The sequence below is a fragment of the Pleurodeles waltl genome, chromosome 7 (genome assembly GCF_031143425.1).
Source record: "Pleurodeles waltl isolate 20211129_DDA chromosome 7, aPleWal1.hap1.20221129, whole genome shotgun sequence".
Lineage (NCBI taxonomy): Eukaryota > Metazoa > Chordata > Amphibia > Caudata > Salamandridae > Pleurodeles > Pleurodeles waltl.
This window is the reverse complement of record NC_090446.1, coordinates 1,273,798,177-1,273,825,174: the sequence shown is the minus strand read 5'-3', so window position 1 is coordinate 1,273,825,174 and position 26,998 is coordinate 1,273,798,177. Positions and strand designations below refer to the sequence as shown.

The 26,998-nt window shown below is 45.5% G+C and overlaps 1 protein-coding gene across 2 annotated transcripts in view; it reads right to left on the bottom strand.

Moving 5' to 3' along the window:
- Window positions 1-26,998, bottom strand: part of LOC138246165 (zinc finger protein 1 homolog) — a 70,689-nt gene that overhangs the window by 22,890 nt on the left and 20,801 nt on the right. For both annotated transcript variants that reach the window (XM_069200477.1, XM_069200478.1), the window contains 2 exons: window positions 10,613-10,741; window positions 1,049-1,175 (listed from right to left, as the gene is read on the bottom strand). In XM_069200477.1, coding sequence (XP_069056578.1) covers window positions 1,049-1,175; window positions 10,613-10,636 — 151 coding nt within the window. In that variant the 5' untranslated portion in view covers window positions 10,637-10,741. The remainder of the gene's footprint in view (window positions 1-1,048; window positions 1,176-10,612; window positions 10,742-26,998) is intronic.

Here is a 26,998-nt window from a genome sequence, read left to right as displayed (position 1 = left end):
GAACCAAAGGCCTGGTTTTACTGGGCCTTGCCTGCTCACAACGCAAAGACTCGACGAGGCTTGCAAGGACTGGTAACCAGGAGGAAGGACCTTGAACTGTGCAGAGTTCAGATGGCTCTGCTAAAACATTCTGAAAATGTACCAGCGGACAGGAGATGAAGACAATTTGATACAATTACGTGTAGTGTAGGCTAAATGTACTTTCCCAGGACTTGAACAATGGAAGCACTGACCAAAGACTCGTATGCAACAATTTTGTTACCTAAAGTGCCGGATGATGTTCTCATCACCAGGAGGACCAATAAAATTAATGGAACTTGAAGCTTAAGTAGACATGTAAATGCGGTAAACAAAAACTATAGGTTAGAGTCATAACTTCTGATAAAGTTGACCAATTAGTAATTAGTGGGACGGACTGAGAGACCCTAATAAAAAGTTATGACAAGGGGAGCGGAGAGGGGAAAGTTGATGACGTCAGGAGGCGCGGTCTGAAGTGCTGATAACTGGGCTTGCTCTCTGTGAGCCTGATACGTTTCTGATTACTGATGACCTGGGCATGAAGACTGACTCGTTGTTGATCCATCTTGGATAGGTAGCTATAATAATGTGACTGATTAATTTGTGCCTTTTCTTTTAGGTACCAACTGTGCTGTGATCTGCTTTGATCGCTTGTGATTCTTTTGGTGAATAATGTTTTTGTGATGTTTAATAAAGCTTTGATCAATAAAAGGAATATAAAGGTTTTGATTAGAATTGTAATTAATAGGGAATAAAAACTATTAACCTTTTCCAGTGAGTGATGGTTATTTTTGGTAATTAGGGTTTCCATTCTTGGTTATTCAATTGTTGACATTGATTTATTAATGTTGATTATTGGATTAGTAATCGCTGCATGACTAGGATACTCCATGCGATTCAAAAGGTTCATCGACCTATAGACGTCCCCTTGTAAGTTTACTTACTAAGGATCATGCACGCTAGCACCAGATACAGACAACATGTCACTGCAGTCTTCACTAGGAAGTAAGGCTAGTGGGTGTCATCTTACCGAGGGAGATTAGAGCCGTATGGATCTCCCTCATCACTCTCCTGTACAGTTCCTTCTGCCAGTCTCCCAGTAGTCTCCATTCCTTCTCTGAAAAATAGGCAGCCACGTCACTGAACGTCACGGAGACCTGAAATGACAAAAACTCAGTATGTGTGCTGTGAAACCTCATCTTAGGCAGCAGTTAGCTCCCATAGCCCACAGCACGTCTATAAACTAAGTGTCAGTGCAGTGACATCTCCTGAAGGTACTGCATCTCAAGTGGTTTGTGAAAGCAAACTACTACAGCTAATAAAACAACTAATTCTAAATGAGCTTTTAGCTGACACGTCTCTAGCAATAGAAATACCAGATGCTACATGATGCCAAGATGGAGATTGCAGCTTTCCCAAACATACAGTACATCTTGCTTTTAGCGGACACGTCTCTAGCAATAGAAATACCATACGCTACATGATGCCAAGATTGAGATTGCAGCTTTCCCAAACATACAGCACATCTTGATAATTCACTGCTCAAAAGACCTGTAAATATTATGAACAGGAATACTTCCAAATAGCCAGCTTGTGAGCAAACTAATGGCATGCACACTCTGCCCCTCCAGTACTCTTGTTCCACATCAACTCAGTCCCTATCAGTGGGATGAAATAATTTCCTATGACTGATGGTTTGTAACAATTCATCAGACAAGTGAAATAGCAATACAATTCTAATGAGAAAAGGTTAATGGGTCACCGAGAAAATGTGAAGTAGGGCACAACATGCACTAGCACCAAATAACAAATAATATATCAAAATAAATCCACATGATACTGTTACAACCCAGTACAATGTGTTTCTCCAAAAGGGGCAGGAAAATGCCACTGTTAAAACATAGTAGACTTTTATCATATTACATCAGTTTTGGCTGAGCCCAACTTCAAAAATATAGTTGTGAGTAATTATTGAATTTCTTTCAAATGTTATTTATAACCAATCTACCAGTTCTTGCTAAGCATTCTGATTGTTACAGTAAACCGATACTCCTTTAATACTTACTGGTTAGCTACAGAATGCGATTCCGGTGTGGTGAAAAGTTTACCCTGAATCTCAATTACAGAATGAAGAAATCAACCCCTTAAGAGGAGCTGAGAATCATACTAGGTTGAGCTTCTGGCCTAAAATGTCTACATGTTCTGCAACAAAATAGAATCTGGTAACTGATTTCTTTTACATAACAGAAACCTTGTTTACAAGCTGGTTCAAGTCTGAATGGATTTTACATCCAGAATACTCAAGCTCAAAAAGGAGCACAATACTGACTAAGCTTTGCTATAAGATTGTGTCTATCTTGATTTTAGATGTATCTTGCTTTCTCTTCCTATGTTTTCCTCTTGTCTGCCTAAAGAAAGTATGCGTGTAAGGCCTTTTTTGTGGGATCCCTTGGCTGTCATATTTGACAGTATCTAGTGTGCTCTACAGCATCCCAGTGCTACCAAAACTGACGCACTGCAGTCAGATAACAAAGATACTCCCCTATGCATATGGTTTTCCGGAAGCACCAACCTAAAGCGGTGAAAGTTTACTTTATGACTTCTGGGTATTAGAAACATGGAAATACAATGGCATAGTAAACAACACTTGATAAACGCAATACTCATCTTTAAAGGAACACTGGAATTTTATTTACCGGTAACAACAGTTATCAAATACAATGTGCTAAACAGAGAGAACAAGAAGGTTCTAGCACCTTCTGGGATCACATTATGACAACAAACCTATATACAGTGCTCATGCACTACGCTCAAAAGTTTCTACAACACTGGCCCTGTCCTGTGGCCAATGTTAGTCTATGGAGCTATGCTCAAAAAGACTCTGGGAACTACACACTAGTCAGGTCATTTACTACCACATAAACAACTATCCCTTTAATGATTTGGCTTATAAGACAGAGGAAAAATGATAACATTTAGCAGCCTTGCAATGTTATGTCTAGCTCATTGCTTCAGTGGCTCTAAATGTAAGATTGGGCAACTCAATTAGTGTAAGCCTTGGGTGCTGAGTTTCCAGTCACGCAAAATAATAAAATAAATCCCCAAACTCAAAAGCTGTAGACTGAAACAACAATGGCTACCTAATGTAGTCAGTCCTGCACATCTTTGTTTTTGCTTCTCTCAGTTCCTGGAGGAATTCTCCACACAGATTATGTAGTTATCTGGCCTTTTTAGAGATCTCAGGACCAGGAGACCATCTCTGCTTACAGAAAACCCAGCTCATTTCTTTCAGGACAGGACAACTACCCTTTACCCCAAAAGCCTAGATGGTGTTCTTTGCCAGCCTAAAACTGCAACCTAGCAGTTGTTCAATGTTTAAACACTTCCCAATCCAGAAGAATCACATCTTCCTCTTTGTCTGTTGGTTTTCACAGTATTTCACCATAGTCCATGGTCAAACTGATCTGAAAAGGTCAAAGTGTGAATGTGGCTAGCCTTCAGTCGACAATCAGCATAAAGGAATCATTACTCACTGACAGCAAGCAACAAAGGGGGAGGGGATTTTCACCAACGCAGGAGAAACCTACAAAGTAAACAAAGGAAGGGGCTGAAAAGCTACCCCCCCCCGTCCTAAGCATGGCATCAGGGAGGGATTCTCCATGTTGGGAAATTTTATCCCATTAATGGCACCGTTTTGAGATGGGCAACATTGCATTCTAATGTTAAAATACACTTCAAGAGCCTGGGGGTTAATTTAAATATACAAATTAAGATTTAAAAAAAAAAAAAAATGATCTTGATATTCCACTTATGAACATTTCACTACTTGACATTACATGGCCACATTAATGTTATATTTCATGAGCTTAACAACCTTTCAAAGATGCTAATTAGGAGCTCACTAAAGTTGTAAGTAATGTATGTTTACGATCCTCATTTCTATGTTGTAATGTTATTGCATAGATTTTTTTGTAAGTCCTCCATTATTATTTCATTATTCTTACTGTTTTAGCAGTAAATCTACCTCTGTCCTTCAGCAAGCTCATACAAGGATCTCATAGTAAGAAGTATGAAATATTTACGAAGCCTTCTTTACGCGGAACAGTCTTCAGGAGCTATTCTGTTTAATTACGAGCAACTTTATAAGCATAATTCAAACTATGTATAAGACATAAAAGATTCTCATAAAGGAAGACCTGAGATTATTTCTTTGGTTTGGTGATTTAATATGAGTTTCACAGAGAAACACAGAGACTTGTGCAGCTTGTTTTTGATGTCAACAATAATCTGTTTGCCTGCATTTCGTTGCAATGAGATGTTGTTTATCCAAGTCTTGAAGTTGTCTTGCTTGAACAGGACTTTAAGTTTTCTAAATATCCAATATCATCTTTACCTTCAACATTTAACTTTAGTCACCATATAACTGAAACACAAGCCTGTCTTACCTAATCAGATATAGTACTAAGTTTAATACAGAGATACTGTCTGTAGATAGAGGACAGTTGACTGAACTTTACATTTGTTAAGCAGTAGCCTAGTATAAAACATACTATAACTGGTAAAACACCACTATACTCCTCTAGCTCAGTTTTTAGGGTCCAGTGTCAAAAACAGAGAACAAGTCCCACAACACCAGCACGATGGTCTCTCCACCATCAAAAATCTGATGAAGTGTGTTTACTATAACCAGTAACACTTTTTCTGTTCTGTGTCTAGGACAGACCGTAACTGGCAGGAACCCAGTGGATTAAATGGGTTTTTGGCATGTTTCAAACTTTGACTAGGTCTTTTAAGTACCCTAAGCAGAAGCCTGGTATGTGTAAAGTGAAATGTTATTTGCATTTTCTTAATTGAATATTAGCAAATTGAGAAAAAAAGATCTTTGGAAAAAGGGAATCTGACAGGTCACAATGATTTCAATGCTTTTAAGGTCAGGAGTCACTTCTTTCTCACTTTACAGTGGGTTAGTGGTTAACTACTCACTTTTGTAACAGACCTGACTGCTAATTCTGCATTCTATATATTGCAAAACTTGAGTAAACATGGGGAGATCACCTCTGCTCATTAGATCATCTTGCCCAAAACATGGAGACTTTAATAACAGGCCAACCTAGATCATTAAAATCATTTTGAAAATTCTAAAGTGCATTTAAAAGAGAATCAGTTTGCAATGATACACTAAACAAGTATAGTCTTTCACATTTTACTTTACCATTAAGTTCCATAACCAAAAACAATCAGAGGTACAAATTTGGTGCTCTGAAATCATCCTTACCGGCTTCAATCCTAGACTTGTCAACAATGCCAAGTTTCTAAAGTTAGACCTTGATATCAACACAGACTGTGGGTTAACAGATGGGGAAAAGCTCTAAACAAGGCAGGCTAAGCCACGCTTACATTTAGCACATAAGCAGAACAAAGCTTGCCTTAACAACGGTTGCATGCATGTCTGCCTTAACCACAAATATGCCTAAGGCAGAGAGCGGTCTCGTGGTGCAAGGAAGGATCGGGAGAGGACATGGCGAGGTAAGATGGGGTTGAGGGGTGGCCTTAGGGTGGGTGGTGGGGGTCGGAGTAGTTTTTTTTTTTTTATTAGTGGTGCGAATGGGCGGAGCAGGATGATCGGGAGAGGACACGGCGATGTAAGTGGGGCTGGGGCAGGATTTGGGGGTAGTTTAGTGGGGTGGATTTAGGGCTTAGGGTGGGTGATGTGGGTCGGAGTAGTTGTTTAGGGTCGAGCCTGCGTTGCATGCGCTTGCGCATGTGTTTTGCTTGGAAAACGCTTTAGTAGTTAGAAAAGGGCTTGGAGCCCCGTCCATATCACGTCAGTGTCTTACATTGGTTCGTGGGCTTGCCTCTTAAAATCTGCTTTCTTTCATTAGTGGAAGGCATGCATACGTCATGCCTTTTCCGGTGGTTAGCCTTCCTCAAGCGCAGTGAGACCCAGTACTGAAAACATGCGTGGCATTGCTGTTTTCTGTCCAGTTTGTGGACTACTTTTTATCTTTTTTCGCAGTGTGATCTCGCTTGGCAGAAGTTGAGCGCTTTCCATGCCATCGACCCTGTTACATAGTTAATTGCACTTTTGCCGGTTACGTAGATAATTGCACTTTTGCCGATAGGTTTCACTACGAGTGAACTGTAGCATTGCAAAGGCGCTTTTTTTTTCCATTTAATGTGGCAAGAAAAGTCTGGTTGGGAGTTTACAACTGCTAATAGCTCTAGCTCGTTTTTAATTCTGACTGCCTGAGTCAGACCTTTGAGCTCGCTGTGTTTACACTTCTTGGATTATCAGCAGCGGAGAGGGCAAGATTTCAGCATCACGTCAGATACAGTCGATCACTGGTCTCCTGCAGTTTGATTGCGGCAATGTATTAGCGTGTCATTTATCTCAGCACCTTTAGGGAAGAGTGAGCTTTGGTGTACAGCGTGGCGACACATTGTGTTGTGGGGGGGTGTTGGTGGGGAGAAGAGCTCTGTGATCTGTGGCCATCTTGGCTTGGTCCAAGCCCTGCCTCTTTGGAATACTGTTCCTTGTGAATCTTTCAATGGCACTTGTAGCAGGAAGAAACTGAAACGTTAAACACATGTTCTGTTGTGAAGTTCTTTTCGCAGACAGCAAAGCAAGAGCAGAGTTTCCTCTTCGCTCAGAAAACGTGGCGGAGTTCTGTCTGGCGTCAGAACGTCCCCCAAATATCACTTAGGTGCTTTCCTGGTACGTCAGTGAGTGTGCTGATTCTCGGACCATGTTCGGCTGTTATTCTTTCGGGCTGCACGGTTGAATATGTTCAGTGCTGTGGCAGCGTTTATTACCATCTCCTAGCACAGTGAGGGAAATTTTCAGATCCGTGTCGCCAGCATGGATCTGTGCGTCCACAATAGTGCATGACCCAGGTGAGTATTTAGGGCCTGAAGCTCTGTGGGTCGGCATGCATGACTTAATGATTTGCAGAGTTCTTTATTCTTGGCACAATGTCAAGTATGTGCACAAGCAGTCTGCCTTGATCAGTGCGCATGCTGACCACATGTTCTATGGTTTCAGCTGCTAACCTTTTTCTCACTTAAATTGCTCTCCCAGACAATAATGCTAGATACAACTCTTTTGTAAACAGGCAAAACCTGTCCCTTTTATTTAAACTTGCCTGCAGATCAAAAGAGGGCTACAAAAATACTCCCAAAATAGTTAAGTATGTGCAGTTTGTGTGGTTCTCTATGACTTAACAAGGGCCAGGCAGAATAGGAAAACCTGCCCATGAACTGGGCAGTTTGTATGGTTCTCACTGGGCCTTGCACAGACAGTTCTGGTCTCAATTCAGGGGGCTTTTCTCCTCTATCATAGGTAGCAGCAAATTTTTCTGAATTTCACTGGAATTATCTTCTGCATGTAATCATATAATAATAACACAGATCACCCGGCACGATCAAGGATGTTTATACTTGTATGGAGCAGTGCCGTTCATTGACATTGACCTACAGGGAAGACTGTTACCAGACCTTACTCCCTCAGCAGTTTCTTATCCGGGCACAATGTGTCTTTGGTCCAATGATATTTGTATCTTTGAATGACTGTGAGAAGTGATTCAGTGAATGTAAATTAAACTATAGTTTTTCCCCTTCATTCCACAATCAAGTTGCATCGAAATGAGACTAAAGAGTTTTTCTATAGTATTTCCACAGCGTCCCTTGTGGATTTACATTGTGATTTACATATTATGATTTACATTATGAATTCAACTTTTCAGATATGCTCGCTGTACGGTATTAGGATGGCGAACCGTTTCTCCTTCAATAGGCATTTCTGGTGCTCTTCATTATTAACAACACATGTCACTTGAGTGTGGGATAGTCTTCCTGCTGAATTATATTTGCATTTTGCTGTACCGTAGATCTTGTTTTTCAGTTGGTTTGAGGTTTTTAGGTTGTGCGCGCAAGCGCTTTGACCTGTTGTAAATATTGTGGGCTTTTAACCAACCTCATCGCACCCCCATCACTTTCACTAGTTCGTGAGCTTGCCTTTCAAAAATTCTTTGTTATTACTAGTAAATGCTTTACGTTTGTCTCTCCTTTGGGCTTTTTTGTTACTGCCTTGCAGACTGTCCCTGTTACATGGATAATTGCACGATTCCCAATACGCTTCACTCCAAGCAAACTTCACGCTCTCCTTGAATCGCCTCACTTATGTCAGCTGTTTTACTGTTAATTTTCAAGTTAAGTGGCAAGAAAAGTCCAGTTAGGAGCAACTCGAGCAAATGCGAGACCCAGTGCATTGCAAATGCTTGTTTTATACATGGGGGAGGGATTTAAGGGCTCAGGAAGGGGAAGGTCTGGGGCTAGGTTTTTTGGGGGGGCGGAGTTTTTAGGAATGGGAGAAGGTTTTAGGGCTAAAGGTGAGTGGGGGTGTCAGGGTAATTTAGTTTTTTAAGAGGGAAGGTTTCAGGACTCAGGGTGGGCGAAGGGTTCAGGGCAGTTTTTTTTTTTTTTTTTTTTATAACAGGGGCCACGGTTTTTGGGGGGGGGGGGGGTTCAGGGTATTTTATTTCCACAGGGGCAGGGTTTTAGGGCTCAGGGCGGGGAGGGGCTGGTGTCAGGTTTTGGGGGACGTTTTTAGGAGTGGGGGAAGGTTATAGGGCTCACGGCGAGTGCAGGGTTTCAGGGTAATTATTTTGTTATCGGTGGGGAAGGTTTTAGGGCTCAGGACGGGTGGGGGTTCGGGGTAGTTTTTATTTTTTTGTAATAGGCCACTGTTTTGAGGGGTTTGTGGTATTTTTCTTTTTTTTTGCAGGGGCAGGGTTTTAGGGCTTAGGGCTGAGAGGGGCTGGTTTAAGGTTTTTGGGGGAGGTTTTTAGGGGTGAAGTCGTTTTAGCCCCCAGGGCTGGTGAGGTTGGGGTAGTTTTTTTGGTGGGGGGGGGTTTACATAACACAACCACGCATGCCGTTACCATATACTCCTTTACTAAGCCTGCCATTACAACGATATTCGCGGTAAAGCATGCATGGTAAAGACGCGGTCTTGGTTCCGACGGCTTTGTTAAGGCACGTGTGGTTGTGTCACACAACGGACAGATGAAAACTGCCCGGCCCCAACTACTCCTGCTCCATAGAGGCAATTGTTTTTGTATTAAAACCCAACTTCAGGACCACTAATGTGAGAGAGGCAATGCTCTGGATAGCAGCACCCACGAGAACACACATTATCATTTACACATCACCAAGTAGTGTTCTGATTTGTTTTCATCCTATTAAAATATTGTTTTCAACACACAGAAGTACAAAAAAATAGGCTTTCACAACTACTAAAATATATTTTGAAATGTTTGTACAGTTTGATCTAAATGTGTGCTAGGCAAGACCAGACACTCTACAGCCTGTCATTTCACACTTTGTACAGCAGGTCAGAAAGTTCACCTAACAAAATCCTGGAACTCTTCAGTCAGAAGGAAAAGTAATCTTAAAACACACTGACTTTTGACCTCTGTCTCTGAACACAAAGCAAATGTGACAAAATAAGAAGATTTAAAGGTGTCTCTATTGCTCCTTCACTTTCTGACTGAACAGAACACCCTTTCTTTGTCAATCTGCCAGAAGGGACAAGTACACACTAAAAATAGCTCGACCTGACAAAGTATGACTCGCCATAGCGAGTGGGCGAGTGTGTTTTTCGAGGCCCGTAGTAATTTAAGCAATTGCCAGTTTTGTGTTTTTTTAAAGCACTGAAATATATATACATACAGATTGTATGGTATGCCTATCCCTCAGCTGTAACACTATGTTTATCTTAGTGCTGACAGCAAAATCTCTCTCTTACTTTGCATTTACTCCATAATCTAGAACTCATAAATGACACAATAATATAGGAATATCATTCAGCCATGACAATTGTCTCCGTCACTCTCACTGCTAGGTTAGACCTTAACTCATCTTGGCCTATCCCATAATCCATTACTATTCCTGCACAGATGAGACACACGTATTAAAAGGACCATGGGACAATTTTCTGGTCCTAAGAAATGGCGTAAAAGTGGTCTCTTGGAATATTAGCAAGTTGTCTCAAATGCAATGCAGCAACAACGGAGACATGAATAACTTGACGCTGTACTAGTTTGAGCATCTCTCTCTCAATCATTCAACCGCAGGCCAAGACCCTAACAATGGTAATTGAATGATTAGAATCACAGGACCACTGTGAGAGGGGATAAGATGCCATGTTCTCCAAAACTCACACATGCAAAAACAACAGATGATGGACAGAATGCAGAACAAATCAAACATTCACCCCCAGTCACAGATCTGCGTTTAATCCATCACTTTTTTTTGCTTGCCATGCCATTCCAGTTTAGACCCAGCCATTTGCAAATCAGTATTGACCCTGTTCCCCATGGGAACAGTCCAGCCCAAACTGCCAAGCCAGGTCTTCCCCGGACCAGAAACAAGAATTCTAGGGCCGGTTTCAGGGTATCACCCTTCATCAGCCAGGCTAGCTTGAATCTAGTGGCATAGCAAGCACTCACACATCAATGATTTTCACTTGCAACAGAAAAAACTGTAATGTATTTAAAACATGTCTGTAACTAGTGGAAAAATTAATATGTAGTACCTGTGATGAAATATATCCTTCCATGTTCTGATCAGTTTCCTTCCACTAGGCTGGTTTTTGTGGTCACTTTTAAAATTAATTTTAAAAGTGACAAAGTGTCAATGAGAAGACGTCTCTATCCATCTCCAACTGCAGAGAAAGAAAAAACATTTAAGACGATAAGATTTGACTGAAGTGATTATTGACAGCTTTGTTTGTCTTCCTCTTTTAAATCAGGTTCTGGACTGGAGCAAGCGAATCATTAACATGCACACAACTGAGAAAACAGAAAATGTATAGCTATCAGAAACAAATGGACAGGCAAGGCAAACTTGCAGCAAACATGAAGCTCCACAGTCATAAAAGGGCACTCTGATGCATTTAAGTGTCCTGATGGTACTCCATAAGAATTATAAAGTAACAAATAACTAAACAGATGAGAAAAAAAGATAGGCAACATGGTTCCCATACACACCTCAGATATCCAATATAAATAATAAACAGTCCGGCTAAGTACCACACATCTGGGGTGAGACTAACATTTTAATGCTGCTGTTCACATCACCGCAATAAATGCAAAACTCATGCAATTACAGTGTTCCCAACCACCTGACGTGGCACGCTCTAGGGGATCTACAGCACAGCATTAAGCGATCACGCTGGGGTGTGCTGTGCATGGAAAGCCTGTTGTCTCACTTTAAAGTTTAATTAGTGGCATGGCCAAGATGGCAGGTAGCTAAGATGTGCTTCTCTGTTTCTCCGCCACCCGCCGTACACAGCAGCAGAAAGCGCCCTTTGTGCCACAGCTCTCGCCTCGCATAGCTCTCTCCAGACTGCCGGGAGGCTGCGGACGCCATGTGGACCCCTCGGTGCTCTCACCCTACCACCAAAGAAGGTGCATCAGGAAGACTGACACAAAGGAGGCACCCGAATGAGATAAGATGGCACAGTCCGGCTGCGCTGTTTAGAATGTGCGGCCCCAGAACAGGGCATCTTTCTGGCTCCAGAGCGGCACCAGCAGATGGTGAGGTCAGGGTTCCCACAGAGAAGCCCGCCTCAGTGGTGAGTGTCCCCCTCCACCCCCCCATGGCATTCCAAACTGTTCTTGCTGTCGCTCCCACTCTTAGGCACAGCGGTACAGTGTTCACCTTGTGGCAGCTCCCAGGCACAAAAAGGAGACCGTGGATGCCCGTGATTGTTGGCGCCTGCCCCAGACTCATAACAAGGGGCTTAACTGCATTTTAGTGGATGCCAACAAACCCTAAGGCCCCAAAGTCACACATGGTGCGGGGTGCGGCTGCTGAGTGAAAAGCGGCCTCCTGACATCCGCCCAGAGTTTGAAGGCCTAGTGCTACAATCAATCAATCAATCAAAAAAATGTATACAGCGCGCTACTCACCCGTAAGGGTCTCAAGGCGTGGGGGTGGGGGAGGAGAGAATAGGGGAGGGGGGCTGTTGTTTTACTGTTCAAAAAGCCATGTCTTGAGGAGTTTTCTGAAGGACAGGGGGTCTTGGGTCTTGCAAAGGTTGGTGGGGAGGGAGTTCCAGGTTTTGGGGGCGAGGTAGGAGAAGGATCTGCCTCCGGAAGTGTTGTGTTGGATGCAGGGGACTGTGGCGAGGGCGAGGTCGGCGGAGCGGAGGTGGCGGGTGGGAATGTGGAAGTTCACTCTTTCATTGAGTTAGGCTGGTCCAGTGTTGTGGAGGGATTTGTGTGCGTGGATGAGGACTTTGAAGATGATCCTTTTGTCGATAGGAAGCCAGTGAAGGGATCTGAGGTGGGCGGAGATGTGTTCATGGCGTGGGAGGTTCAAGATGAGGCGTGCTGCTGCGTTCTGGATCCTCTGGAGTTTCTGCTGAAGCTTGATTGTGATGCCAGCGTAGAGGGCGTTTCCGTAGTCTAGTCTGCTGCTGATGAGTGCATGGGTGACAGTCTTTCTGGTTTCTATGGGTATCCATTTGAAGGTTTTTTGCAGCATGCGGAGGGTGTTGAAACAGGAGGAGGTGATAGAGTTGATTTGTTGGGTCATGGAGAGAGAAGAATCTAAGACGACGCCGAGGTTGCGTGCATGGTGGCGGGTGTTGGGGATGATCCTAGGGCGGTGGGCCACCAGGAGTCGTCCCATATTGTTTTGTTGGGGCCGAAGATGATGATTTCAGTTTTGTTGGAGTTTAGTTTGTGGTGGCTTGCTGTCATCCATTTGGTGGTGTCTAAGACTCCGGCGTGGATGTTGGTCTTGGCGGTGGTGGGGTTACTGGTGAGGGAGATGACGAGCTGGGTGTTGTCTGCGTAGGATATGACAGTGATTCTGTGTGGGCGGAGGATGTTGGCGAGCGGGGCCATGTAAATGTTCAAAAAGTGTGGGGCTGATGGAGGATCCTTGGGGAACTCCGCAGATTATCTTGAGTGGAAGGGAGGGAGGCAGACTTTCTGGGTCCTTTCAGCGAGGAAGGAGGCGAGCCAGTCCAGGGCCTTGTGTTGGATTCCTGCGTCATAGAGGCGTGTATGGAGTATTTGGTAGCAGACAGTGTTGTAAGTTGCGGAGAGGTCCAGGAGGATGAGTGTGATGGTCTCGCCCTTGTCGACTCTGGTTCTGATGTAATCAGTACAGGCGATGAGGGCGGTCTCAGTACTGTGGTTCTTGCGGAATCCAGACTGGGAGGCGTCGAGTGCGTTGTTTACCTCTAGGAAGTGAGACAGGCGGGCGTTCACTAACTTCTTAGCGACCTTGGCGGGGAAGGGGAGAAGAGAAATTGGGCGGTAGTTCATGAGGTCATCAGGGTCTGCTTTGCGTTTTTTCAGGAGTGCAGTTACTTCTGCGTGCTTCCAGGAGTCTGGGAAGGTGGCTGCTGATGATTACGGCGCAAAGCTTGGGAGTGATGGTTGGGCTGGCCTTGTTGAAAATGCAGTGGGGGCAGGGGCCCTAGGGGGAGCCTGATTGGATGGCATTTATGTTTTTTTCGGTTTCTTCGTCATTGGTAGGGGCCCAGGTGTGTAGTAAGTTGGGGGGGGGAGTGTTGTTGTTGGTCATGTCGATGGTGGGTGCTGGTGGTGTGAAGCTGTTGTGTATGTCTAAAATTTTGAGGTGGAAGTGGTTGGAGAGGGAGTTGCAGAGGTTTTGTGTGTGCGTGGGGTCGATGTTGCAGGATTTATGTTTGGTGAGCTTTTTGATGATGGTTAAGAGTTCCTTTCTGTTATGTGAGTTACTGTCTATGCATTCCTTGTAGTAAGCCCTTTTGGTGGTCCGTATGAATTGGTGATGTTTGCGTATTGTGGTTTTGAGGGTGGAGAAGTTGGTCATTGAGGGTTCCTGGCACCAAGCTTTCTTGGTTTTGCGGCATTCACGCTTGGAGGCTTGGAGTTCAGTGGTGAACCAGGGGGCGTTCTTGATGTTGCGGGTGGTGATGTTTCTTCTCAGAGGGGCGAGTGAGTCAGCGCAAGTTGTAATCCATTGTGTGAGGTTATGGGCAGCAATGTTGGGGTTGTTGGTGTTGGGGGGGTTATGTGCAAGCTGGGCGTTCAGGTGTTCTGTGGGTGTGGTGTGTTGGTGGTGGTGTGTGGGGGGTTTCGAGAAGGAGAAGTGGACCCAGTGGTGGTCGGTCCATTGGAGTTCGGTGGTGTGTGTGAAGGTTATGTGGTTGCTGGAGGTGAAAATTGCATCCAGCGTGTGTCCTGCTGAGTGGCTGGGTGAGGTGACTAGTTGTTTGAGTACTAGGTTCGTGAGGTTATCTAGTAGGGATGTGGAGTTCTAGTTGTGGGGGTTCTCCAGGTGAAAGTTAATGTCACCAAGGAGGATGTAGTCTGTGAAGGTGAGGGCGTGGTGGCTGAAGGGGGGCGAGGTCCTGGTGGTCTGTAGATGAGGGTTCCTCTGAGGGTGGTGTTGGCGTTTATGTGAATTAGGAAGTGTAGGTGTTCTGTGCTGTCTAGGGTGTCGTGTGTGTTGGTGGTGATCTTTTTGGTGTTTTTATGTACAATGGCGATGCCACCTCCTGGTTTGTTTAGACAATCTCTGCGATAGATTTTGTAGCCTTCTGGGATGGCTATGGCTATGTCGGGCTCAGATGAGGGATTCATCCAAGTTTCCGTGAGGAAGGCAATGTCCGGGGAGTGTGACGTGGTCAGGTCCCAGAGTTCAATGGCACGCGTGTGTACGGAGCGGGTGTTTAGGAGTATGCAGTTAAGGTGGTTGCGGGGGCTGCTGTTGTGGTGCGTGATGGTGTTGTTGTGGGGGGGTGTTAGTGTTGTTGTGGGTTGTGTTAGTAGTGTTGTAAAACATGCTGGCTTTGTTGTGGGGTGTGTTGGAGTAGGGCATGTTGGGGTTGGTGTGGAACGTGTGGGTGTTTTTGGTGTTTGTGGGGGTGCTGGAGAACCAGCATGCATAGCATGTAAAGGGTCCATGTGTGTGCTTGCGGTTGGCTTGGGGTTCAGACCTTGGTTGAGGGCGTGGAGTGCGGTGGCTGAGTAGTGTTGTCTAGGGGGGTCAGGGTTGAGAGGACCAGGGGGACAGGCGCTGGGCGCAGCCCAGGCGCGGATGGGCACAGACAGGCTTGTCTCTGGCACGCCTGCTGTGCGGCTGCAATTAAGACGGGGAGGCGGGAGGGAGGAGCAGCTGGAAGGCGGGAGGCGAGGGACCAATGGGTGCATGAGGGGGACGGGCCGCAGGGACGCAGCGGCAGGGGCTAGGAGACCAGTGAGAGCCGGTTGAGCCGGGCCGGCTCTAAAAAACAGGCACAGTAAACGAAAGGGGCAGAATCAAAGGCACAATGGCAATTCAAAACAGTACAGTGAATGAAATAACAGTTCTAAACAACGAAAAAAGCTAAATGCAATGACACAGTAAGCCTACCATTAGGCACCAGAGATGAGGCGCAGGCAGGTGCCTGTGGGTGGTGGAGGGCCTCAATCTCGATTCCAGGTGGCAGCCGGGGATCAGGGGCACGGAGGCGGCTGGTGGAGCCAAATGGACTCCTGGCTACACGCCTAGCACATACGCTTGTGGCAGACACCATCTGATTAGTGCCTGCCTGAACTTCTCATTAGCCTGCAACCACAGAAGGGGAGTCAACGCAACTCCCCCTGACCATCTTGACTGTTACCTGGGAAGTCCCTGACCAAGGGGTCATCCACTGTTTTGGAGACGTGTGCTGATCATCCCCAGGTGTATCTTGCTTCAACTGCACCTACTGACTGTCTGGACTTGGATACCTACCTGTACTGCGCCTTGCCCATTGCACCACTTTCCTGCTAACATTCCACACTTCACCGGTGTTCTCTGGGAGGCCTGTGCAGAGCTAGGTTCCACTCTCCTAGTGCTGAAGCTTACTTGACGCAAATTTTAAGGAAGGGCCCAAGAATCCTCTTGGGGCTGCATGCTCCTAGCTAGACAGCCTTCCTGGTATCCAGGGTTGCTCCCATCGGTGCCCAAGCGGCATGCTTGTGAGTTTCCAGAGGCCTTGGAGAACAAAGGCCCTTGCTGCCTTTTGAGACCAAGATTGCTCACCGACTGCAAAGAGACGCCATCAGCATGTCCACAGCCCGAAACAAAAAGACTGCTCACTTCGAGAGATGTTGACAAGACCCACTGGGAGCTCAATGGGCATGGCTCCTCTACCAGCGAACCTGATCATGTGCCCAAAACCGATGATGCAGGGTTTCTTGGAGTCCTATTCTCCTTCCTCCAAACAACTTACAAGAGGTCAAGAAAGACCTCTCAGCTGACCTGCAGGACGTACGCTGCAACTTGGATGAAATCTGTGAGAGGGTCTCCGTACTATAAGACAAGGACGAGGGAACTGACCTCCGTGAATATATTACGCCCTCTTCCGGCAAGTAGATAGGCTTCACGGGTAGGCCCGCCACGACCGGCGAATGCCCCTTCTGCAGATATCCTGGTTTGCCTCCATGAATTTCAGTACAAGGAAGCCATCTTGCATAAGGCATGGGCCTCACATCCACTCCAATTCAGAAGCCACACTCTGCTGCTCTTCCAGGATCTTGCGGCCATCACGCTCCAGAAACGACATCCTTTCCGTCCCGTTGTGGCCCATCTGCGGAACCTGGTGGATTCCTACTCTTGGAGCCACCCCTTTTGAATTGTCTTTCGACTCAATGGAAACTACGCCAGATCCACCCCCCAAGTCGCATGCTGGGCATCAAGGAGGCTTCCACAGATGACTGCCCAGATAGCCAAAGGAGCTAGTTGATGCAGAAACGGCACCAGAGACACTGCCCTAATTGCACTGCTAAAGTGGTTATCCCAGATCCTGCAACAATGGCAATAGAAAGACAGGCTGTTCTGGATTCCCTTTTAGGGGACACAGATAAAGTTGACTCTACCTAAAACAGGGTCTACGACTTCAACATTGGCTTGGGTGGGGAACACAATGAGGCAGATGCGGGCTGGGGGTCTCTTCCTTTTTTAACTGACCGACTTTTGGTGTCATCAGACCTACGGCACACTTGGAGCAGACACTTCCTCGCCTACAGTCACCTGTCTGGACTATTTACTACTCAACATTTCCATGGTACCCCATGGTTACTGGACTGTTATGTGTTTAAAGATGAAACTTTTCTTCTGTTGTTCGGGAAGGTTTTTTTATTATTTCCCTGGTGCCTCCACCTGCTACAGTTCTTTCCCACACCTTATCTGTTCTGCCACTATACAGGGCAGATGTCAAACACATTACTAGGGTGAACTACCGAGGCCCCATAGGGACCTCCTTAGAGCCTGCACTATACTCAATGGAACTTAAAATCCTTAATCGCAATGTCTGGGGACTCAACAATCACTCAGAGATTAGCTGTTCTATCCCTCTGGAAGCAAACGGGGTGCAATACCTGTCTTCTACAAGAAACACAATTTCTCACTAAAGATATCCAGAGGATGCACTCCCGCTGGTTCCCACATCAGTACTGGCCATCAGGTCCCACTAAGAAAGACTTGGTTGCATTCTTTTTTCCCCAGCAGATTCCAAGACAATGTCCTCTCCACAACAGCTGAGGTGAAGGGGCTGATGTTGGCACTCAAACTTAAGATTGGCCCTTTCCGTTTTCCCTTAGCAAATATTTGTGCCCTCAACACTCATCACGAGACCTTCAGCCTGAATTTTCTAGCCCCAATACTTCGAACGCCAGATGCAGCTATGCTGGTGGGTGGGGACCTAAGCCTGGTTATGAATACCGACATAGGCAGATCCGGTCAACAACCAGACCAAACAGGGGCCTTCTCGGAGGCAGGGAAGCAGTGTCTCAAGTGCTGTGGCCTTCAAGACACCTAGCAGCACTTTCACCCTACTTCAAGAGACTACTCAGCTGTTCATAAGACCTACGCACACATTGACCACTTCTCTGCCACATCCCCGATGCTATCACTTACCATAGACATTGCTATCACCCCACATTCCCTCTCCAACCACACCCCTTAAATTTACAAAGTGCGTCTACCCCTTCCCCAGCTTTCCTGCAGCACCTGGTGCTTGTGAGATTCTCTGCTCCAATCACTGGCAACGGCAGAGTGCAACCACCAAACAATCACGTCCTACCTACAGGCCAATGACAGCAGAGAGACTTCTCTCGCCTCAGTCTGGGAGGCCCTGAAAATTGGTAGTCAGAGGAGAAATAATAGCTATGTCCGCGGTCAAGAATAAATGTCATCGAGACAAAGGACGCAGCCAGGAGGAGACCGTCTCTGAGCTAGAAGGAATACATAAACGCACGGGGCACATAAGATCTGGAGGGAATTAGAGAAGACCAGATGCCTTCTTAAGCGTTTGGATTTAGAGAGAACCAAATACGCAATATTACACCTTAAGCATAAATTCCACTTGGGGAGCAATCGCTGGGGGCATAAGCTCGTGCACAGGCTACAGAACAAAATCCTTGCCAGCTCTGTTAAATTGTTCCATACTCCGGCAGCCAGAAAGATTAGATCCTCTGAGGGTATAGCCCCTGACTTACAAGCCAACTATAGAGTGCTCTACTCATCAGAATGAGACCTATCTGAAGACTCCCCAGATTATAGCCAAACTGCCGCCCTTGGGCGCTGCTAGGGACGGAGGCAGATGCACTGGATTCACCTATTCACATAGATGAGGTAATTGCAGCCATAGCTCGTCTTAAAACAATAAAATCACCCGGATCGGCTTCATTTTACAAGACATTCTGCCCAGTTCTGGCCCAATTGCGGACTTGTCTATTCAACTCTTTTGCAGAGATGGGGTCACTCACCAATACCATGTTAGACGCTGTTAGTTCAGTGATACCTAAGCCTGGCAAAGACTGGACTCTTTGCAGCTCGTATAGACCCAACTCCCTCCTGAAAATCGACGCAAAACTCTTCACTAGTGTCCTTGCGCACTGCCTTAACACTTTAATGCCAGGATTAATCGATCCAGAACAGACTGGATTAATATCCTCCCGACAATGAAGTGATAATACCAAGTGTCTTCGGCATCTTATTGATATGACCTATCAGTCGTATACAGAAGCACTCCTCCTGTCTTTTGACACAGAGAAGGCATTAAATCAACGTAATGCTATGTGTATTTGACCACCGACTGCATCTTGACCATTGACTCAGTTTTGTGTTCAGCTTCAGGTGCTGTCACAGTGGCGGTGTAGGGTGTTTTTCACACTTAACGTGTTTTCGCTCTTCTCACCAAAGCAGGATCATACCATGCTAGAACATATTATGGGGGACGAGGCTTCGATAGATAAGTACAAGGCTGAGGATGTTTTCATCAGAGAAAAGTACAGCTCTATCTCAGGAATGCGCATGAGGGTCCGGCCAGTTCTTCTGCATGTTTTCGACACAGAACAAGCATAGCCAGCGTTTGAATTCCATAACAGAAGGGAGGGGGGTTACCACAATCTTCCTCTTGAGGTCGTTTAAGGTATAAAAGACGAGGAAACTTAGTGCTGAGACAGGAACTCATCTGTGGAGTGGACGCACTGCCCAGGAAATCCCATTTGGGGAAGGTCTCCTGTCTCAGCTGTTTGAGGGTTCCCCGGCTTGGAGCTAGTAAGGATGATTAGTTTAAGCAAGAGCAGAACAATTTGGTGTCACTTGTAGGATACAACGAGAAAGATTAAAAAATTCTAAATATTTGGCAAAAAAACAAATACAATTTCCCAGATGCCAAGTGAAATACCGGGGTGGGAAAAAGCTCCTTAAGATGTACTTGCAAATGAGTGGGATTGCATTGCCGGATTTAGTGAGAATTGGGACAGATGTATGACAGATGCTGAACCATCAAAAGTATTAACCTGTTTGCAAAAAGTTGCATTAGAGAAAGGAAGAGAATTATCTATCTTAGGCAGAAGGGGTTGGATCCATTTATATGCCTATCTGAAAATGCATGAGAAATGTGTTCAGTTAGAACAGGAACGTGAACAATTAGAAAGGTAGCTAGTGGAAGCCAAAAATGCCTCGACAATGTTGTCATGTCAAAATAAATTACTACAGGATAAAGTTGATACTTACCAGACTGTGGCTACACGAGCCGCAGTGCGTGTGGCACAGTATAAATATAATAAGCGCCGGGGAAGGATTAACAAAAAGAAGATTAATTTAGCTATTGCTTAAGCAGGGCTTCCCTGGAATCTGCATAATTGGGATTCTAATAATCGGGATTCCTCTGAATTTTCTGACTCCAGTAAAGAGTCTTTTCAAAACAGTGGGGGTCAGGGAGAGCCAAAAGTCATTTGTGCGCAGCCCAAACACGGACAAAAGATACAAGCAGGTCCACAGTATCCTCAGGGGGGCCGCGATGGACTGCCTGGAGGATTACACTCAACAGGAGATCAATGATATGATAGACAGATTTCAGCAGAGACCTGGGGAAACATTTCTTACGTGGATGGTACAACTATTTGACAAAGGAGCACCTGGAGTGATGCTAGATGTAGGAGAAGCACCAACGTTTTGTATACTTAGCACTGATCCCACTGTACAGGACTAGTTTAGCGGTTATCAGGGTAACCAACAGATCACCCTACCGCAGTTAGCAGTCATAGGGTGTAATCATCAGTATCCTACAGAGTCAGACGGGCCACAAAACAATAAGTACTGGTATACATTAAGAGATGCAATGCAGAGAACTAAGGAAGAGGGTATGAAAACTGCCATTTTTATGGGTCTGTTGGATGGACCGCTGACTAGGTCAGTGCGAAACCAAATAATTTGATTGACTCCCCCAGACCACAAGCATGTAATGATGACCTCATTAATCAATCAGACAGGTAATCCTTTAAAGAATGTACTAGAGGCTGTCCATGAGCTAGGAGCTGGGAGAATGGATGAAACCTGAGAGAGCTTTGAGGTCTGAGGTCAGTACAGATAATAACAGAGTATCTAGGAAATATATGTTTATGGCATTGCTGAAGGATGGTGTCAACAAAGAACAGATAGATGGAATAGATACCAAGAGTCTGTGGGATTTGTATTGCAATTGAGGACTCAACAGAAAGGAGGGCAACAGGAAGGTGAATAAGCAGGATAACAAATGGATGAGTCAGGGCAGGGCAGAGGTGCTCAAGGAAGGAAAGGAGAGAGCGAGAAAGAAGTGTTTCCTAAAGGGTGAAGGAGGAGGAAAATCTGCATATTGACTGGTTGACTGAGGAAAATAGGGAAGGAGAGGAATCTCCTCGCAGGTATGAGAGCATGTATCCTGACTTGACTTGGGCAAAAGTTGAAAGGTTTAAATTAGATTAGGAAATAGGCCAGACTCCGGTACAGGGATGGGCTTGCAACAATATTAGACCCCATGTTGATTTAGCAATCCACTGGAAAAAAACAGAAATGTTCAAAAGGTTCAGGCCTTGGGGGACACCAGAGCGGAGGCCTCCTTAATATATGGAAATCCGAAAAAGTTCACAGGTCAGCACTACACCATCACAGGGCTGGGTGGAAAGCAAACCCTCGCTGTGAAGACTGATGTTCAAATGAAAAAAGGGAGAATGCCAAAAAGAGAATACACTGGCTTGATAGTGCCCCTTTTAGAGTATATTCTTGGAATTGACCTTCTGAAGGGAATGACTTTATATTTGGAGGATGGGTGTTATCAATTTGGATTGAAGAGATACATTTCAGCAACAGCAGTGAGGGTGGGCCATCTGAAGATAGCCCCAGTGAAGGTGCCCCTAGCCACCAAAGTGGTTCATTTGAAACAGTATTGAATCCCAGGAGGGCATGAGGAGATAAGTAAGACTATACAGGATTTGATAGAGGTAGGTGTGGTGGCTCCAGTCACCAATGCGTGGAACAATCCTTTGCGGCCTGTGTGCAAACCAGATTGGAGCCTCAGAAAGACCACTGATTATCATAAATTTAACAAATATACACCCCCTTTACTACCGTAGTCCCCGACACCATAACTTTGATTGAAAGGATACAAAAACATAAAGGGACCTGGTATGCAACCACTGATATTGCTAATGCCTTCTTTTCCATACCATTGGCCCCTGAGAGCAAGGAGCAATTTGCTTTTTCACACCTTGAAAGACAATTTAAGCCGTTATGATTGCCTACAGGGTACGCACACAGCCCCACCATCTGTCAATGGATGGTGGCAGAACACATGGATGAAGCACTGGTCATTCCAGGGGTGCAGCTAAAATTATTATAATCGATGATGTGATGATTCTGGGAGAAACACAAGAAAGGGTGCAGACTCAGTCGGACAGGGTTGTGGAACATTTGCAAAGCAAAGGGTGATGGGGCTTTTCCAGTGGATTCCAGATTTTGGTCAGCTTTGTTCCAGTTTAGGTGGAATACTTGCATTAATCTGTATTATAATAATGCTATGTTGCTGTATACAAGGCATACCTAACCTAATGACCATGTTTAGAGCAAAAAGGGTTACTTTCAGACCAGTATATTATAGGAGTCATTGGTCAAAGAGCGGAGTGAAATTCTACGTGTATTTGACCACGACTCCATCTTGACCATTGACTCCATTCTATGCTTAGCTTCAGGTGCTGTCACAGCAGCAGCGCAGGGATTTTGAACACAAAGCTTGTTTTTCACACTGTTAGTGTTTTCACTCTTTTCGCCATAGAAGGGTCATACTGGGCTAATACATATTATGAGGGATGTGGCTGCGATAAAAGAGTACAAGGCTGAGAATGTTTTTTTATCAGAGACAGGTACAGCTCGGTCTCAGAAATGCACACTGGTGCCTGGCCAGTTCTTTTACATGTTTTCGACACAGACCAAGTACAGCCAGCATTTGAATTCCATATCAGAAGCAATGGGGGTTACTAGAGTCTTCCTCTTGAGTTAGTTTAACGTTTAAAAATTAAGCGCCGAGACAGAAACTCAACTGTGGAGTGGATGCACTTCCTAGAAAATCCCATTTGGGTAACGTCTCCTGCCTCAGCGGTTTGGTGCTTGGTGCTGGCAAGGATGATGGATTTAACTCCCATGGTGATGCATTTTAATTCTTAATGATTTAGCTTATGTATATATTCACTGCTGATGTACTGCACATTTTTGCCTGTGATTCTTTACCTGCTGTGATTATTCTGGCATATGCATGTGTTTCACTTCATTTGAGTTAAATGCTTATTTTCATATATTTGTGTGCTTTTATTTGATATCTGGGAAGTGCCTTCATAAATTCATTACTCAGACTAAGAGTGCTGCATTCTTTGGCATAATTTCCTCTTAGTTTAAGCAAGAGCAGAACAATCGTGTACACTGGCCCTACCTCTTCAAAACGCTACGTCGCTTCGGGATCAAAGATCGCTTTTATAAATGGATCCAAAGTGTATACAGAGCCCCAAAATGCTCAGTCCGAGTCAACGGCGTCTCCACCTCATCCTTTCCTATGCACAGAGGGACTAGTCAGGGCTGCCCCTTATCCCTTATCCCTTCGCCTGTATGCTCTTTATATGGAGCCCTTTCCCCAGGGACTAAGACAGAACCCAGAAATCTCCAGGATCCTATCTGGAGGATGTTAACATCTCATTAGCCTGTACGCAGATGACAAGATCCTTTCCATTGAGAACCCCATGACCTCCCTTCCTACGCTAACTGATGAGCTCCAACAATTCAGCCAGGTTTCGAGCTTCAAAGTCAATCTTCAGAAATCTCAAAGCCTGAACCTCTCGGTTGACCCTGACCACGAACGTACTTGGCAGTCGCAATTCCTCTTTGATTGGATGAAATACACCATCCCATATTTGGGTATCGCTTTGGCCCATTCGATCCCCAGTACGGTGACAGCCAACTACTCTGGCCTACGTTCACAGATTCGGAAAGACCTGGTGACGTGTTCATGCCTCCGCCTTTCCTGGATGGGTAGGATTGCGACGGTCAAAATGACTATACTCCCCCACCTCTTTTACCCCTTTCAGGCATGACCCTTTTCCTCCGGGAATGATACAGTACCTCCAACTTGAAACTGATAGGTTTGTTTGGGATCGTAAGAAACCTCATTTGCACCAACACTTCCTAGCCAGTCCCAAAACATTGGATGGAATCGTGGTCATAATTGCTCCCCTATTACCAGGCAGTCCAGCTTCGATACATGATAGAATGGAACCACTCACTGATGGAGAAGCATTGGATCTTTATGGACCAATCTATTGCAGGCTCTCATATATGGAAAGAAATGTGGCATTACCACTTTTCCTTCCCCCAAGACTCCCATCCTGGCCAACCCTGACTTTATCCCTGGGATGTAGCTCGAACAATTTAGCCGCTGGTGTCAGGCTGGGTGTAAGCGGGTCAGCAGCCTCTTTCATACCCAAGGGGTTATACCCTTTGCCAGAATGAAGAACGACTATCCCCTAACAGAAGCTGATTACATTCACTACCTCCAAATCTGCCACTGGGAGTAAATGCCAGGGACCTGGCTGGGAGCAAATAGGCCGCTATCATCCTTCGAAAAGTGGCTTGTACTTAAACAAGATGACAAAAGCCTACCACGAGAAGCAGTTTGTGTGCCCAGGATCTGCTAGTGACTCCTGAAGCATGCAGTTTGGAGCAACTCACAAGCACTGAATTATGAGGGTAGGAGAAATATCTAAGCCTGTAGAAGTCTAGTCTGAACACAGAGGTAAGCAAGGACCCTAAAACCAGAAGTGACATCCCTGTGGCAGCAGAAGATCAAGGCTGGAGGCTGCCAGCGCTGATTGGTTTCCACGCTCCCGCCCAACAGCAAGCTGGGGATACTGCTGAAAAGTCTACCTGGACAGAGAGGAGAGACACATGCACCAGCACAACTGTCCATCAGTGTAGCAGGCTATCCTCTGCCGCTAAGGCACCACCAATTTGATAGTGGCATGCAGCAGCACTTGGCGTGCATGCACAGAAAGACCAGAGTAAAGGCAACAGGTAGACTTGAATGACCAGCAGAAGAACCAAGCCCCGCAGCCACCGTCCCCATATACTCACTCATCAGCCATGGTGCTTCTCCCACTCAGCTAGCTGATGGACCCTGCCAAGGCAGCCTCAAGATGGCACTTCTAGATTAGACGTTGTTGGAAATGGCCCTTTTTGCAGGGTCATCCCCAGTCTTTTTGCCTCCTGTCTCCTATTTTTTCTGACCTGCTGCTGTTGGCTTTTGAACTCTGAGCACTTTACCACTGCTAACCAGTGCTAAAGTGCATATGCTCTCTGTGTAAATTGTACATCATTGGTTTATCCATGAATGGCATATTTGGTTTACTGGTGAGTACCTAGTAAAGTGCACTAGAGGTGCCAGGGCCTGTAAATCAAATGCTACTAGTGGGCCTGCAGCACTGGTTGTGCCACCCACATAAGTAGCTCTGTAATCATGTCTCAGACCTGCCATTGCAGTATCTGTGTGTGCAGTTTTAACTGTAAATTGAACTTGGCAAGTGTACCCACTTGCCAGGCCTAAACCTTCCCCTTTCTTACATGTAAGGCACCCCTAAGGTAGGCCCTAGGTAGCCCCAAGGGCAGGGTGCAGTGTATGGTTAAGGTAGGACATATAGTAATGTGTTTTATATGTCCTGACAGTGAAATATTGCTAAATTTGTTTTTCACTGTTGCAAGGCCTATCCCTCTATTAGGTTAACATGGGGGCTACCTTTAAATCTGATTAAAGTGTAGATTCCCTTTGGGAGCGGATGGGCATGTGGAGTTTGGGGTCTCTGAGCTCACAATTAAAAAATACATCTTTTAGTAAAGTTGATTTTAAGATTGTGTGTTTGAAAATGCCACTTTTAGAAAGTGAGCATTTTCTTGCTTATACCATTTCTATGACTTTGCCTGTTTGTGGATTACCTGTTTGGGTCAGTTTGACAGTTGGGCTGGTTGCACCTCGCACTAGACAGTGACACAAAGGGAGCTGGGGTGTAGTCTGCATTTCCTGATGAGCCATCTGTGCTAGGAGGGAGGGGAGGAGTGGGCACTTACACCTTAAAGGGCTGTGCCTGTCCTCACACAATGCCGTCTCCGACCCCTTGGTGAGCGTCTGGGGCCTTGCCTGGGAAAGGCAGATTTCACATTCAAAAGAGACTTTACTTTGAAGTAGGCATACTTCAAAGGAGAAAATGGGTATAAGAAGGGTACCCAACACCACAGACTTTAGAACACTTCTGGAAACAAGAGGAACCTCTGCCTGGAGAAAAGCTGAAGAGCAGAGGAGAAGTGCTGCCCTGCCTGTGACACATGGAGCTATCCTGCAGTTGCTGCTTCTGCCAGAGTAAGAGGGCAAAGACTGGACCTTGTGTGCCTTCCATCTTGTGAAGAAATCTCCAAGGGCTTGATTTAGAGCTTGCCTCCTGTTGTTTGAAGTCTCAGGGACAGCAAAGACTTCTCTCTGCCAGCACCTGGAGTCTCTGGAGAGACTCTTGCTCTGACAAGTGGTGCCCTATCCAGTCCCTGGGCCCTTGAAAGGAAAGCTGGTGGAAATCCAAGGAAATCGACATTGGATGACTTCGGACCGACGCCGCTGCAGAATCCGGTGACGCCGCCTGCACCCGACTCCGTGATCTTCGCTGGAACGCGACGACCTTCGAAGGCCCGACGCCGCTTAAGTCCGCGTAAGTCGCCACACCACGTTGTGACTGCCGCTCGAAGTACGCGGATTCAACATTTCGCACAGACGCTGCGATCCCCGACTTCGTACATCGACTTGTTTTCACTCTTCACCAAAGGTACTGCCCTTGGGGGTCTACGCGACTCAGTGTCCGGCGCCGCTGGTGTCAGCTTGTTGGGAACGACTCCGTCACTACACCGTGTTAACACACCATGAAAGCATTTTGTGTTTCTAAGCGCTATTTTTGAGTTTAATCTTTAAAAATTCATAACTTGACTTGTGTATGTTGGATTATTGTCGTTTTGGTCTTGTTTTGTTTAGATAAATATTTCCTATTTTTCTAAACTGGTGTTGTGTCATTTTGTAGTGTTTTCATTAAGTTACTCTGTGTGTTGGTAC